This window comes from Oncorhynchus kisutch, unplaced genomic scaffold (assembly GCF_002021735.2).
Source record: "Oncorhynchus kisutch isolate 150728-3 unplaced genomic scaffold, Okis_V2 Okis09a-Okis19a_hom, whole genome shotgun sequence".
Classification (NCBI taxonomy): domain Eukaryota; kingdom Metazoa; phylum Chordata; class Actinopteri; order Salmoniformes; family Salmonidae; genus Oncorhynchus; species Oncorhynchus kisutch.
Genome location: NW_022261985.1, coordinates 17,230,558 through 17,246,414, shown reverse-complemented (window position 1 = coordinate 17,246,414; position 15,857 = coordinate 17,230,558). Strand labels below are relative to the sequence as shown.

General features: G+C 44.1%; 1 protein-coding gene across 1 annotated transcript in view; it reads right to left on the bottom strand.

The window, feature by feature from the left end:
- The window catches only part of LOC109887441 (epidermal growth factor receptor kinase substrate 8-like), a 150,697-nt gene that overhangs the window by 23,913 nt on the left and 110,927 nt on the right, over positions 1-15,857 (bottom strand). The window contains 7 exon segments of the mRNA XM_031815377.1: positions 1,519-1,652; positions 2,493-2,676; positions 4,688-4,836; positions 7,248-7,322; positions 7,443-7,531; positions 10,969-11,095; positions 13,797-13,870. Coding sequence (XP_031671237.1) covers positions 1,519-1,652; positions 2,493-2,676; positions 4,688-4,836; positions 7,248-7,322; positions 7,443-7,531; positions 10,969-11,095; positions 13,797-13,870 — 832 coding nt within the window.

The window sequence follows — 15,857 nt, the reverse complement described above, 5'->3', positions numbered from 1 at the left end:
GAGAACAGAGGGATAGGGAGAGGATAGAGGGGGCTGTGATTGATCAAGATTACCCCTAGCACCCAGAGTTGTGATGTTTTTATATACAGTAGAACATTATAGAGTCAGAGTGTTAGCCTGTTAACCCCTAAGAGGATAAGAACGGAGGATGAGAATCCCAATGGAAAGGAGACACAATGTCAGAGGATCCGGTGTGAACCAATAGGGGAGAGTAAGAGACGAGACTGGCAGATTCTACACCAGTAGGAAATAACTACTTCCTGTCCCTCATGCTGCTACCTTTAGCTAGCTAGCTACTACCTGACGCTCATTATGTTTATTCAACCGTTAGCTAGCTAGCTACTCACTGGGATGTGATGTTTATTCAATTGTTAGCTAGCTACTTCCTGGGATGTGATGTTTATTATACCGTTAGCTAGCTAGCTAGCTACTACCTGGGATGTGATGTTTATTTTTAAAGGTACCTAGCTACTACATGGGATGTGATGTTTATTTTTACAGGTACCTAGCTACTACCTGGGATGTGATGTTTATTTTTACAGGTACCTAGCTACTACCTGGGATGTGATGTTTATTTTTACAGTTACCTAGCTACTTCCTGGGATGTGATATTTATTCAATCGTTAGCTAGCTAGCTACTCACTGGGATGTGATGTTTATTCTACAGTTAGCTAGCTACTTCCTGGGATGTGATGTTTATTCTACAGCACCTAGCTACTTCCTGGGATGTGATGTTTATTCTACAGTTAGCTAGCTAGCTAGCTACTTCCTGGGATGTGATGTTTATTCTACCGTTAGCTAGCTAGCTAGCTAGCTACTTCCTGGGATGTGATATTTATTCTACCGTTAGCTAGCTAGCTAGCTACTTCCTGGGATGTGATGTTTATTCTACCGTTAGCTAGCTAGCTAGCTACTTCCTGGGATGTGATATTTATTCTACCGTTAGCTAGCTAGCTAGCTACTTCCTGGGATGTGATGTTTATTCTACAGTTAGCTAGCTACTTCCTGGGATGTGATATTTATTCAATCATTAGCTAGCTAGCTACTCACTTGGATGTGATGTTTATTCTACAGTTAGCTAGCTAGCTAGCTACTTCCTGGGATGTGATGTTTATTCTACAGTCAGCTAGCTACTTCCTGGGATGTGATATTTATTCAATCATTAGCTAGCTAGCTACTTCCTGGGATGTGATGTTTATTCTACAACACCTAGCTACTTCCTGGGATGTGATGTTTGTTCTACAGTTAGCTAGTTACTTTCTGGGATGTGATGTTTATTCTACCGTTAGCTAGCTAGCTAGCTACTTCCTGGGATGTGATGTTTATTCTCTCTCAGAGAGAGAGAGATGAGATTGGAAGATTCTACAGCAGTAGGAAAGAATATGTTTCCCAGTTGAGAGGGGACAGTTTTACAGTTCAGATTCGGAGTAAGTAAAGTGTGCCCAGAGGGGCATTGGTTTTATAGACGGTGGCCAGTTCTTCAGGGCGTTGGGTTCAGTCAGGTGACCACAGTGTTACCGGTCTACGTGTCGTGAGACGGCCTGGTTGAAGGCCTGCACAGCCATGCCCTGGTCCGAGAGGTGCATGCGTTTGTAGGCCTTGTTGTCCATTGCATACCCTTGTGAAGACGGGAAGTCCTGTACACCCGGATGCTGAGGGAGACAGATAACACAAACACATCAGCTGAACTCTCAGTTATTATCACTGATGAAGAGACTGTGATCAGTGATCAATGGACTGTCATTATTCATCAATTGACTGTCGTTATTGATGAAAAGATTGTCATTATTGATAAACGGCCTGTCATTACTGATGAAGGGACTGTCATTATTGATGAAGGGACTGTCATTATTGATGAAGGGACTGTCATTATTGATAGGGGCTAGGGGTCAGAGTTTAGGAGCTAGGGGTCATAGTTTAGGGATTAGGGGTTAGGGGTCAGGGTGCGTACCTCAGTAGACAGCCTGTGAACCATCTCCTCCTGTCTAATTATCTCAGAGTGGGTTAGGGGTTAGGGTCAGGGGTCAGGGTGCGTACCTCAGTAGATAGCCTGTGAACCATCTCCTCCTGTCTAAGGATCTCAGAGTGGGCGAGGGGTTAGGGTCAGGGGTCAGGGTGCGTACCTCAGTAGACAGCCTGTGAACCATCTCCTCCTGTCTAAGGATCTCAGAGTGGGTTAGGGGTCAGGGTGCATACCCCAGTAGACAGCCTGTGTACCATCTCCTCCTGTCTAAGGATCTCAGAGTGGGTTAGGGGTTAGGGGTCAGAATTTAGGGATTAGGGGTCAGGGTGCGTACCTCAGTAGACAGCCTGTGAACCATCTCCTCCTGTCTAAGGATCTCAGAGTGGGTTAGGGGTTAGGGGTCAGAATTTAGGGATTAGGGGTCAGGGTGCGTACCTCAATAGACAGCCTGTGAACCATCTCCTCCTGTCTAAGGATCTCAGAGTGGGTTAGGGGTCAGAATTTAGGGATTAGGGGTCAGGGTGCGTACCTCAGTAGACAGCCTGTGAACCATCTCCTCCTGTCTAAGGATCTCAGAGTGGGCGAGGGTCTGGGTCAGCTGATTCAGCTCTGCCTCTCGTGATTGGGGGACGAACGGCATCATGGGAGGTTCCCAACCATCACGGAACTGCAGCGTACACGGAGGGAAGTAGTGGTCCTTAGGCCACTCCAACCTGGAGAAGGGGTAAGTGGAAGGGAGGGGGAGAGAGAGAGAGAGAGAGAGAGAGAGAGAGAGAGAGAAATAGAGAGCGGTAGGAAAAGAGAGAGAGAGAAAGAGGTAGCAAGAGAGAGAGCGCGAGAGAGAAGAGAGAGAGAGATAGGAGAGAGAGAGAGAGAGGAGAGAGAGGGATATAGAGAGCGGTAGGAAAAGAGAGAGAGAAAGAGGTAGGAAGAGAGCGAGAGAGAAGAGAGAGAGAGAGAGAGAGGAGAGAGAGGAGAGAGAGGGAAATAGAGAGCGGTAGGAAAAGAGAGAGAGAGAAATAGGTAGGAAGAGAGAGAGAGCGAGAGAGAAGAGAGAGAGAGAGGAGAGAGAGAGAGAGAGAGAGAGAGAGAGAGAGAGAGAGAGAGAGAGAGAGAGAGAGGGAAATAGAGAGCGGTAGGAAAAGAGAGAGAGAAAGAGGTAGGAAGAGAGAGAGCGAGAGAGAAGAGAGAGAGAGGGAAATAGAGAGCGGTAGGAAAAGAGAGAGAGATTAAGAGGTAGGAAGAGAGAGAGAGAGAGAGAGAGAGAGAGAGAGAGAGAGAGAGAGAGAGAGAGAGAAATAGAGAGCGTAGGAAAAGAGAGAGAGAGAAAGAGGTAGCAAGAGAGAGAGCGCGAGAGAGAAGAGAGAGAGAGATAGGAGAGAGAGAGAGAGAGAGAGAGGAGAGAGAGGGAAATAGAGAGCGGTAGGAAAAGAGAGAGAGAAAGAGGTAGGAAGAGAGCGAGAGAGAAGAGAGAGAGAGAGAGGAGAGAGAGAGGGAAATAGAGAGCGGTAGGAAAAGAGAGAGAGAAATAGGTAGGAAGAGAGAGAGAGCGAGAGAGAAGAGAGAGAGAGATAGGAGAGAGAGAGAGAGAGGGAAATAGAGAGCGGTAGGAAAAGAGAGAGAGAAAGAGGTAGGAAGAGAGAGAGAGCGAGAGCGGTAGGAAAAGAGAGAGAGAAAGAGGTAGGAAGAGAGAGAGCGAGAGAGAAGAGAGAGAGAGGGAAATAGAGAGCGGTAGGAAAAGAGAGAGAGAGAGAAAGAGGTAGGAAGAGAGAGAGAGAGAGAGAAAGGAGAGAGAGAGAGAAGAGAGAGAGAAAGGAGAGAGAGAGAGAAGAGAGAGAGAAAGGAGAGAGAGAGAGTCATTGTTGACTTCAAAAAAGCTTTTGGCTCAATTTGGCATTAGGGTCTGCTATACAAATTGATGGAATGTGGTGTTGGGGGAAAAATATACAACATTATAAAATCCATGTACACAAACTGGCAAAAAACACATATATTTCTTCCCACAAGGCCGTGGGGTGAGACAAGGATGCAGGAGGGCATGCAGCAGCATCTCAGTTAGACTAAAATAATGGTGTCACTCCATACAGCAGCATCTCAGTTAGACTAAAATAATGGTGTCACTCCATACAGCAGCATCTCAGTTAGACTAAAATAATGGTGTCACTCCATACAGCAGCATCTCAGTTAGACTAAAATAATGGTGTCACTCCATACAGCAGCATCTCAGTTAGACTAAAATAATGGTGTCACTCCATACAGCAGCATCTCAGTTAGACTAAAATAATGGTGTCACTCCATACAGCAGCATCTCAGTTAGACTAAAATAATGGTGTCACTCCATACAGCAGCATCTCAGTTAGACTAAAATAATGGTGTCACTCCATACAGCAGCATCTCAGTTAGACTAAAATAATGGTGTCACTCCATACAGCAGCATCTCAGTTAGACTAAAATAATGGTGTCACTCCATACAGCAGCATCTCAGTTAGACTAAAATAATGGTGTCACTCCATACAGCAGCATCTCAATTAGACTAAAATAATGGTGTCACTCCATACAGCAGCATCTCAGTTAGACTAAAATAATGGTGTCACTCCATCAGTAAGTGAACAGAAGATGCTTTAATAAAGAGGTTTGAGACCGATATTACCGTTAAACCCACGTTAACCAAACATTCACCCCTATGACCCCATGTTAACCCCGTCGTGACCTCTAGCCTCCTACCTGCACTTGGTCCACCCCTCCCCCAGGGCAACCCACAGGTGTCTTTCCTCGGCCGTCCCAGCTGAGTGCAGGAAGTCTATAGCCTCTATGGTCAACAGAGGAACCACCACGCTCTTAGCCAGCTCTGTCCCTCCAGAGGTCTGGATCACCTGGAGGAGAAGAGGTTAAACCATTACCCTCACCACTAACTACTAGGCTCTTAGCCAGCTCTGTCCCTCCAGAGGTCAGGATCACCTGGAGGAGAAGAGTTTAAACCATTACCCTCACCACTAACTACTAGGCTCTAAAACCATTACCTTAACCCTCACCACTAACTACTAGGCTCTTAAACCATGACCCTAACCACTAACTATTAGGCTCAAACCATTACCCTAACCACTAACTACTAGGCTCTTACACCATTACCCTAACCCTCACCACTAACTACTAGGCTCTTAAACCATTACCCTAACCCTCACCACTAACCACCACGCTCTTAGCCAGCTCTGTACCTCCAGAGGTCTGGATCACCTGGAGGAGAAGAGGTTAAACCATTACCCTCACCACTAACTACTAGGCTCTTAAACCATTACCCTAACCCTCACCACTAACTACTAGGCTCTTAAACAATTACCCAAACCCTCACCACTAACTACTAGGCTATTAAAACATTACCCTAACCCTCAACACTAACTCCTAGGCTCTTAAACCATTACCCTAACCCTCACCACTAACTTCTAGGCTCTTAAACCATTACCCTAACCCTCATCACTAACTACTAGGCTATTAAACCATTACCCTAACCCTCACCACTAACTACTAGGCTCTTAAACCTTTACCCTAACCCTCACCACTAACTACTAGGCTATTAAACCATTATCCTAACCCTCACCACTAACTCCTAGGCTCTTAAACCATTACCCTAACCCTCACCACTAACTACTAGGCTCTTAAATCATTACCTTAACCCTCACCACCAACTACTAGGCTCTTAAACCATTACCCTAACCCTCACCACTAACTACTAGGCTCTTAAACCATTACCCCAACCCTCACCACTAACTCCTAGGCTCTTAAACCATTACCCTAACCCTCACCACTAACTCCTAGGCTCTTAAACCATTACCCTAACCCTCACCACTAACTACTAGGCTCTTAAACCATTACCCTAACCCTCACCACTAACTACTAGGCTCGTAAACCATTACCCTAACCCTCACCACTAACTACTAGGCTCTTAAACCATTACTCTAACCCTCACCACTAACTACTGGGCTCTTAAATCATTACCCTAACACTCACCACTAACTACTAGGCTCTTAAACCATTACCCTAACCCTCACCACTAACTACTAGGCTCTTAAACCATTATCCTAACCCTCACCACTAACTCCTAGGCTCTTAAACCATTACCCTAACCCTCACCACTAACTACTAGGCTCTTAAATCATTACCCTAACCCTCACCACCAACTACTAGGCTCTTAAACCATTACCCTAACCCTCACCACTAACTACTAGGCTCTTAAACCATTACCCCAACCCTCACCACTAACTCCTAGACTCTTAAACCATTACCCTAACCCTCACCACTAACTCCTAGGCTCTTAAACCATTACCTTAACCCTCACCACTAACTACTAGGCTCTTAAACCATTATCCTAACCCTCACCACTAACTACTAGGCGATTAAACCATTACCCTAACCCTCACCACTAACTACTAGGCTCTTAAACCATTACCCTAACCCTCACCACTAACTCCTAGGCTCTTAAACCATTACCCTAACCCTCACCACTAACTACTAGGCTCTTAAATCATTACCCTAACCCTCACCACCAACTACTAGGCTCTTAAACCATTACCCTAACCCTCACCACTAACTACTAGGCTCTTAAACCATTACCCCAACCCTCACCACTAACTCCTAGGCTCTTAAACCATTACCCTAACCCTCACCACTAACTCCTAGGCTCTTAAACCATTACCTTAACCCTCACCACTAACTACTAGGCTCTTAAACCATTATCCTAACCCTCACCACTAACTACTAGGGTCTTAAACCATTACCCTAACCCTCACCACTAACTACTAGGCTCTTAAACCATTACCCTAACCCTCACCACTAACTACTAGGCTCTTAAACCATTACCCTAACCCTCACCACTAACCCCTAGGCTCTTAAACCATTCCCCTAACCCTCACCACTAACTACTAGGCTCTTAAACCATTACCCTAACCATCACCACTAACTCCTAGGCTCTTAGCCAGCTCTGACCCTCCAGAGGTCTGGATCACCTGGAAGGTTGTGGGGACGGAATGGAGTGGAATCTGGCTTAACCATGAATAACAGAGCAGAGCAGTCTGTCTCTCACCATCCTGACTGGTGTGAACAGGAACAGGAATACATGGAATAACAGAGTAGAGCAGTCTGTCTCTCACCATCCTGACTGGTGTGAACAGGAACAGGAACAAAACATGGAATAACAGAGTAGAGCAGTCTGTCTCTCACCATCCTGACTGGTGTGAACAGGAACAGGAACAAAACATGGATTAACAGAGTAGAGCAGTCTTTCTCTCACCATCCTGAGTGGTGTGAACAGGAAGTGGACCAGATCATCAGCGCTGGGGTTCTGGATGTGGGACTTCAACTTCCCCTGGGGGAGACATGGAAAGAAAGAAATATACAAATGTAAAAGAATGTTAGATGTTTTTTTTGTTTGTTTTTTACAGTTAAAGTATATATTAAATAACATCATTCATCTTTGGTGTCTTACCAGCAGGTTGAAGGCATGTTTGAACTTCTGGAAACAGTCAACAAACTCCTCCTGAGTGGGAGGCTTGGCTCGCAGTGTTAGAACTCCCTCTGGTGGACAGAGAGAGACATGACAGGTAACACAGTATTACAGTAGGATAGAGAGAGACATGACAGGTAACACAGTATTACAGTAGGATAGAGAGAGACATGACAGGTAACACAGTATTACAGTAGGATAGAGAGAGACATGACAGGTAACACAGTATTACAGTAGGAGAGAGAGAGACATGACAGGTAACACAGTATTACAGTAGGATAGTCCCTAGTCTAGTACATACAGTATTACAGTAGGATAGTCCCTAGTCTAGTACATACAGTATTACAGTAGGAGAGAGAGAGACATGACAGGTAACACAGTATTACAGTAGGAGAGAGAGAGACATGACAGGTAACACAGTATTACAGTAGGATAGTCCCTAGTCTAGTACATACAGTATTACAGTAGGATAGTCCCTAGTCTAGTACACACAGTATTACAGTAGGAGAGAGAGAGACATGACAGGTAACACAGTATTACAGTAGGAGAGAGAGAGACATGACAGGTAACACAGTATTACAGTAGGATAGTCCCTAGTCTAGTACATACAGTATTACAGTAGGATAGTCCCTAGTCTAGTACATACAGTATTACAGTAGGAGAAAGAGAGACATGACAGGTAACACAGTATTACAGTAGGAGAGAGAGAGACATGACAGGTAACACAGTATTACAGTAGGAGAGAGAGAGACATGACAGGTAACACAGTATTACAGTAGGATAGAGAGAGACATGACAGGTAACACAGTATTACAGTAGGATAGTCCCTAGTCTAGTACATACAGTATTACAGTAGGATAGTCCCTAGTCTAGTACATACAGTATTACAGTAGGATAGTCCCTAGTCTAGTATATACAGTATTACAGTAGGAGAGAGAGAGACATGACAGGTAACACAGTATTACAGTAGGATAGTCCCTAGTCTAGTACATACAGTATTACAGTAGGAGAGTCCCTAGTCTAGTACATACAGTATTACAGTAGGATAGTCCCTAGTCTAGTACATACAGTATTACAGTAGGATAGTCACTAGTCTAGTACATACAGTATTACAGTAGGACAGAGAGAGACATGACAGGTAACACAGTATTACAGTAGGACAGAGAGAGACATGACAGGTAACACAGTATTACAGTAGGATAGTCCCTAGTCTAGTACATACAGTATTACAGTAGGACAGAGAGAGACATGACAGGTAACACAGTATTACAGTAGGATAGAGAGAGACATGACAGGTAACACAGTATTACAGTAGGATAGTCCCTAGTCTAGTACATACAGTATTACAGTAGGATAGTCCCTAGTCTAGTACACACAGTATTACAGTAGGAGAGAGAGAGACATGACAGGTAACACAGTATTACAGTAGGAGAGAGAGAGACATGACAGGTAACACAGTATTACAGTAGGATAGTCCCTAGTCTAGTACATACAGTATTACAGTAGGATAGTCCCTAGTCTAGTACATACAGTATTACAGTAGGAGAGAGAGAGACATGACAGGTAACACAGTATTACAGTAGGAGAGAGAGAGACATGACAGGTAACACAGTATTACAGTAGGATAGTCCCTAGTCTAGTACATACAGTATTACAGTAGGATAGTCCCTAGTCTAGTACACACAGTATTACAGTAGGAGAGAGAGAGACATGACAGGTAACACAGTATTACAGTAGGAGAGAGAGAGACATGACAGGTAACACAGTATTACAGTAGGATAGTCCCTAGTCTAGTACATACAGTATTACAGTAGGATAGTCCCTAGTCTAGTACATACAGTATTACAGTAGGAGAAAGAGAGACATGACAGGTAACACAGTATTACAGTAGGAGAGAGAGAGACATGACAGGTAACACAGTATTACAGTAGGAGAGAGAGAGACATGACAGGTAACACAGTATTACAGTAGGATAGAGAGAGACATGACAGGTAACACAGTATTACAGTAGGATAGTCCCTAGTCTAGTACATACAGTATTACAGTAGGATAGTCCCTAGTCTAGTACATACAGTATTACAGTAGGATAGTCCCTAGTCTAGTATATACAGTATTACAGTAGGAGAGAGAGAGACATGACAGGTAACACAGTATTACAGTAGGATAGTCCCTAGTCTAGTACATACAGTATTACAGTAGGAGAGTCCCTAGTCTAGTACATACAGTATTACAGTAGGATAGTCCCTAGTCTAGTACATACAGTATTACAGTAGGAGAGAGAGAGACATGACAGGTAACACAGTATTACAGTAGGAGAGAGAGAGACATGACAGGTAACACAGTATTACAGTAGGATAGTCCCTAGTCTAGTACATACAGTATTACAGTAGGATAGTCCCTAGTCTAGTACATACAGTATTACAGTAGGAGAAAGAGAGACATGACAGGTAACACAGTATTACAGTAGGAGAGAGAGAGACATGACAGGTAACACAGTATTACAGTAGGAGAGAGAGAGACATGACAGGTAACACAGTATTACAGTAGGATAGAGAGAGACATGACAGGTAACACAGTATTACAGTAGGATAGTCCCTAGTCTAGTACATACAGTATTACAGTAGGATAGTCCCTAGTCTAGTACATACAGTATTACAGTAGGATAGTCCCTAGTCTAGTATATACAGTATTACAGTAGGAGAGAGAGAGACATGACAGGTAACACAGTATTACAGTAGGATAGTCCCTAGTCTAGTACATACAGTATTACAGTAGGAGAGTCCCTAGTCTAGTACATACAGTATTACAGTAGGATAGTCCCTAGTCTAGTACATACAGTATTACAGTAGGATAGTCACTAGTCTAGTACATACAGTATTACAGTAGGACAGAGAGAGACATGACAGGTAACACAGTATTACAGTAGGACAGAGAGAGACATGACAGGTAACACAGTATTACAGTAGGATAGTCCCTAGTCTAGTACATACAGTATTACAGTAGGACAGAGAGAGACATGACAGGTAACACAGTATTACAGTAGGATAGTCCCTAGTCTAGTACATACAGTATTACAGTAGGAGAGAGAGAGACATGACAGGTAACACAGTATTACAGTAGGATAGTCCCTAGTCTAGTACATACAGTATTACAGTAGGATAGTCCCTAGTCTAGTACATACAGTATTACAGTAGGATAGTCCCTAGTCTAGTACATACAGTATTACAGTAGGAGAGAGAGAGACATGACAGGTAACACAGTATTACAGTAGGAGAGAGAGAGACATGACAGGTAACACAGTATTACAGTAGGATAGTCCCTAGTCTAGTACATACAGTATTACAGTAGGATAGTCCCTAGTCTAGTACATATAGTATTACAGTAGGATAGGCACTAGTCACTAGTCTAGTACATACAGTATTACAGTAGGATAGTCACTAGTCACTAGTCTAGTACAGGACCGGGCCAGAAGGACTACAAACTAGATCTAAAGAACTACAACACCCACCTCCGGGTCCCTTCTTCTTGTTCTTTTTAGATTTCTTCCTCTTAGAGAGCTCGCTGAAGGCCTCAGCCGCTTTCTGCAGTTTGGTCACGAAGAACTCGATGTGGTCCAGAATGTGGTTCAGGATTTGCTGCAAGAGAAGACAGTTGTGTTTAAAAGACACACAGACAGACTTCCTTTGTTAATCACTAAATGAAGTCATGTAATGTAATATAGGTGCAGATTGACAGTAGCTGCCAGGCTCAACATGAGCTGTGTTGTTGTTGTTGCTGGAGATGCTGCTATAGTCAATCAGTGTAAAACACTAGGACTTTCCTTTACAACAGCAGTCCCTGTTTATCTCTTCTCTGTGTATTTTCCAAGCTTGGCGAAAAAGAATAGCGTGGGAGAGGAGGGTAGTGCCTCATACTGTATCACAAGTTGCATTTACTTTAAATCTGTAATGATTTACTACAGAACAGACTACTGATCCAAGACTCCTAATAGTGGTGTATCCTTGTTGTTACTACAGAACAGACTACTGATCCAAGACTCCTAATAGTGGTGTATCCTTGTTGTTACTACAGAACAGACTACTGATCCAAGACTCCTAATAGTGGTGTATCCTTGTTGTTACTACAGAACAGACTACTGATCCAAGACTCCTAATAGTGGTGTATCCTTGTTGTTACTACAGAACAGACTACTGATCCAAGACTCCTAATAGTGGTGTATCCTTGTTGTTACTACAGAACAGACTACTGATCCAAGACTCCTAATAGTGGTGTATCCTTGTTGTTACTACAGAACAGACTACTGATCCAAGACTCCTAATAGTGGTGTATCCTTGTTGTTACTACAGAACAGACTACTGATCCAAGACTCCTAATAGTGGTGTATCCTTGTTGTTACTACAGAACAGACTACTGATCCAAGACTCCTAATAGTGGTGTATCCTTGTTGTTACTACAGAACAGACTACTGATCCAAGACTCCTAATAGTGGTGTATCCTTGTTGTTACTACAGAACAGACTACTGATCCAGGACTCCTAATAGTGGTGTATCCTTGTTGTTACTACAGAACAGACTACTGATCCAAGACTCCTAATAGTGGTGTATCCTTGTTGTTACTACAGAACAGACTACTGATCCAAGACTCCTAATAGTGGTGTATCCTTGTTGTTACTACAGAACAGACTACTGATCCAAGACTCCTAATAGTGGTGTATCCTTGTTGTTACTACAGAACAGACTACTGATCCAAGACTCCTAATAGTGGTGTATCCTTGTTGTTACTACAGAACAGACTACTGATCCAAGACTCCTAATAGTGGTGTATCCTTGTTGTTACTACAGAACAGACTACTGATCCAAGACTCCTAATAGTGGTGTATCCTTGTTGTTACTACAGAACAGACTACTGATCCAAGACTCCTAATAGTGGTGTATCCTTGTTGTTACTACAGAACAGACTACTGATCCAAGACTCCTAATAGTGGTGTATCCTTGTTGTTACTACAGAACAGACTACTGATCTACAGCTCCTAATAGTGGTGTATCCTTGTTGTTACTACAGAACAGACTACTGATCTACAGCTCCTAATAGTGGTGTATCCTTGTTGTTACTACAGAACAGACTACTGATCTACAGCTCCTAATAGTGGTGTATCCTTGTTGTTACTACAGAACAGACTACTGATCTACAGCTCCTAATTGTGGTGTATCCTTGTTGTTACTACAGCCGTGTTCTATTGGTTAGTATTAGAAGCACCTATATATGTCTGAAACTGTCATTCACGCTAGTTTCCACTCATCTGAACATGGCATCTCATCTTCACCTGAAGACCTGACTCCAGATCAGCCTCTAGGTGAAACTACTCATCAGTCTGCAGTATTGAAGAACCAAACAAACGACTGAAGACCTGACTCCAGATCAGCCTGTAGGTGAAACTAACCACCAGTCTGCAGTATTGAAGAACCAAACAAACGACTGAAGACCTGACTCCAGATCAGCCTCCAGGTGAAACTACTCATCAGTCTGCAGTATTGAAGAACCAAACAAACGACTGAAGACCTGACTCCAGATCAGCCTCCAGGTGAAACTACTCATCAGTCTGCAGTATTGAAGAACCAAACAAACGACTGAAGACCTGACTCCAGATCAGCCTCTAGGTGAAACTACTCATCAGTCTGCAGTATTGAAGAACCAAACAAACGACTGAAGACCTGACTCCAGATCAGCCTCTAGGTGAAACTACTCATCAGTCTGCAGTATTGAAGAACCAAACAAACGACTGAAGACCTGACTCCAGATCAGCCTCTAGGTGAAACTAACCACCAGTCTGCAGTATTGAAAAACCAAACAAACGACTGAAGACCTGACTCTAGATCAGCCTCCAGGTGAAACTAACCACCAGTCTGCAGTATTGAAGAACCAAACAAACGACTGAAGACCTGACTCCAGATCAGCCTCTAGGTGCAACTACTCATCAGTCTGCAGTATTGAAGAACCAAACAAACGACTGAAGACCTGACTCCAGATCAGCCTGTAGGTGAAACTACTCATCAGTCTGCAGTATTGAAGAACCAAACAAACGACTGAAGACCTGACTCCAGATCAGCCTCTAGGTGAAACTACTCATCAGTCTGCAGTAATGAAGAAACAAACGGATAGTTTCTTTCCTCCAACGATACTAGATCTATTAAACACACATTCCTGGACGCACACTGACACTGCCGACACTCTGCCGACACTCTGCTGATGGACTCACAGAGAGCGAGGTAGACAGACTGACAGACAGACGGTATCAGTATGTGGTATCTGGACGGACGGACAGTGGGAAACACTCACCACGTCTCGATCCACTCTGGTAGCCATCATCTCCGAAGGTTCATTCTGGTCAGAATACTGAGGCTGTTTATCATCTGATAGAAACAGGTGGAGAGGGAGGAGGGGAAGGAGGGGGAGGAGAGGGAAGAGGGGGAGGAGGGGGAAGAGAGGGAAGAGGGGGAGGAGGGGAAAGAGGGGAAAGAGAAGGGAATTAGAACAGTGATCTTCCCAATGAACTTATTCTCAAATCAAATGTTATTTGTCACATGCGCCGAATACAACAGGTATGTAGACTTGACCATGAAACTTACAGGCTCTTAACCAACAATGCAGAATACAACAGGTATGTAGACTTGACCATGAAACTTACAGGCTCTTAACCAACAATGCAGAATACAACAGGTATGTAGACTTGACCATGAAACTTACAGGCTCTTAACCAACAATGCAGAATACAACAGGTATGTAGACTTGACCATGAAACTTACAGGCTCTTAACCAACAATGCAGAATACAACAGGTATGTAGACTTGACCATGAAACTTACAGGCTCTTAACCAACAATGCAGAATACAACAGGTATGTAGACTTGACCATGAAACTTACAGGCTCTTAACCAACAATGCAGAATACAACAGGTATGTAGACTTGACCATGAAACTTACAGGCTCTTAACCAACAATGCAGAATACAACAGGTATGTAGACTTGACCATGAAACTTACAGGCTCTTAACCAACAATGCAGAATACAACAGGTATGTAGACTTGACCATGAAACTTACAGGCTCTTAACCAACAATGCAGAATACAACAGGTATGTAGACTTGACCATGAAACTTACAGGCTCTTAACCAACAATGCAGAATACAACAGGTATGTGGACTTGACTATGAAACTTACAGGCTCTTAACCAACAATGCAGAATACAACAGGTATGGAGTACCCTCCAAGCTCGTCATCAAGCTCGAGACCCTGGGTCTCGACCCCGCCCTGTGCAACTGGGTACTGGACTTCCTGAAGGGCCGCCCCCAGGTGGTGAGGGTAGGCAACAACATCTCCTCCCCGCTGATCCTCAACACTGGGGCCCCACAAGGGTGCGTTCTGAGCCCTCTCCTGTACTCCCTGTTCACCCACGACTGTGTGGGCACGCACGCCTCCAGCTCAATCATCAAGTTTGCGGACGACACAACAGTGGTAGGCTTGATTACCAACAACGACGAGACGGCCTACAGGGAGGAGGTGAGGGCCCTCGGAGTGTGGTGTCAGGAAAATAACCTCACACTCAACGTCAACAAAACTAAGGAGATGATTGTGGACTTCAGGAAACAGCAGAGGGAACACCCCCCTATCCACATCGATGGAACAGTAGTGGAGAGGGTAGCAAGTTTTATGTTCCTCGGCATACACATCACAGACAAACTGAATTGGTCCACCCACACAGACAGCATCGTGAAGAAGGCGCAGCAGCGCCTCTTCAACCTCAGGAGGCTGAAGAAATTCGGCTTGTCACCAAAAGCACTCACAAACTTCTACAGATGCACAATCGAGAGCATCCTGGCGGGCTGTATCACCGCCTGGTACGGCAACTGCTCCGCCCACAACCGTAAGGCTCTCCAGAGGGTAGTGAGGTCTGCACAACGCATCACCGGGGGCAAACTACCTGCCCTCCAAGACACCTACACCACCCGATGTTACAGGAAGGCCATAAAGATCATCAAGGACATCAACCACCCGAGCCACTGCCTGTTCACCCCGCTATCATCCAGAAGGCGAGGTCAGTACAGGTGCATCAAAGCAGGGACCGAGAGACTGAAAAACAGCTTCTATCTCAAGGCCATCAGACTGTTAAACAGCCACCACTAACATTGAGTGGCTGCTGCCAACACAATGACACTGACACTGACTCAACTCCAGCCACTTTAATAATGGGAATTGATGGGAAATGATGTAAATATATCACTAGCCACTTTAAACAATGCTACCTTATATAATGTTACATACCCTACATTATTCATCTCATATGTATATGTATATACTGTACTCTATATCATCGACTGCATCCTTATGTAATACATGTATCA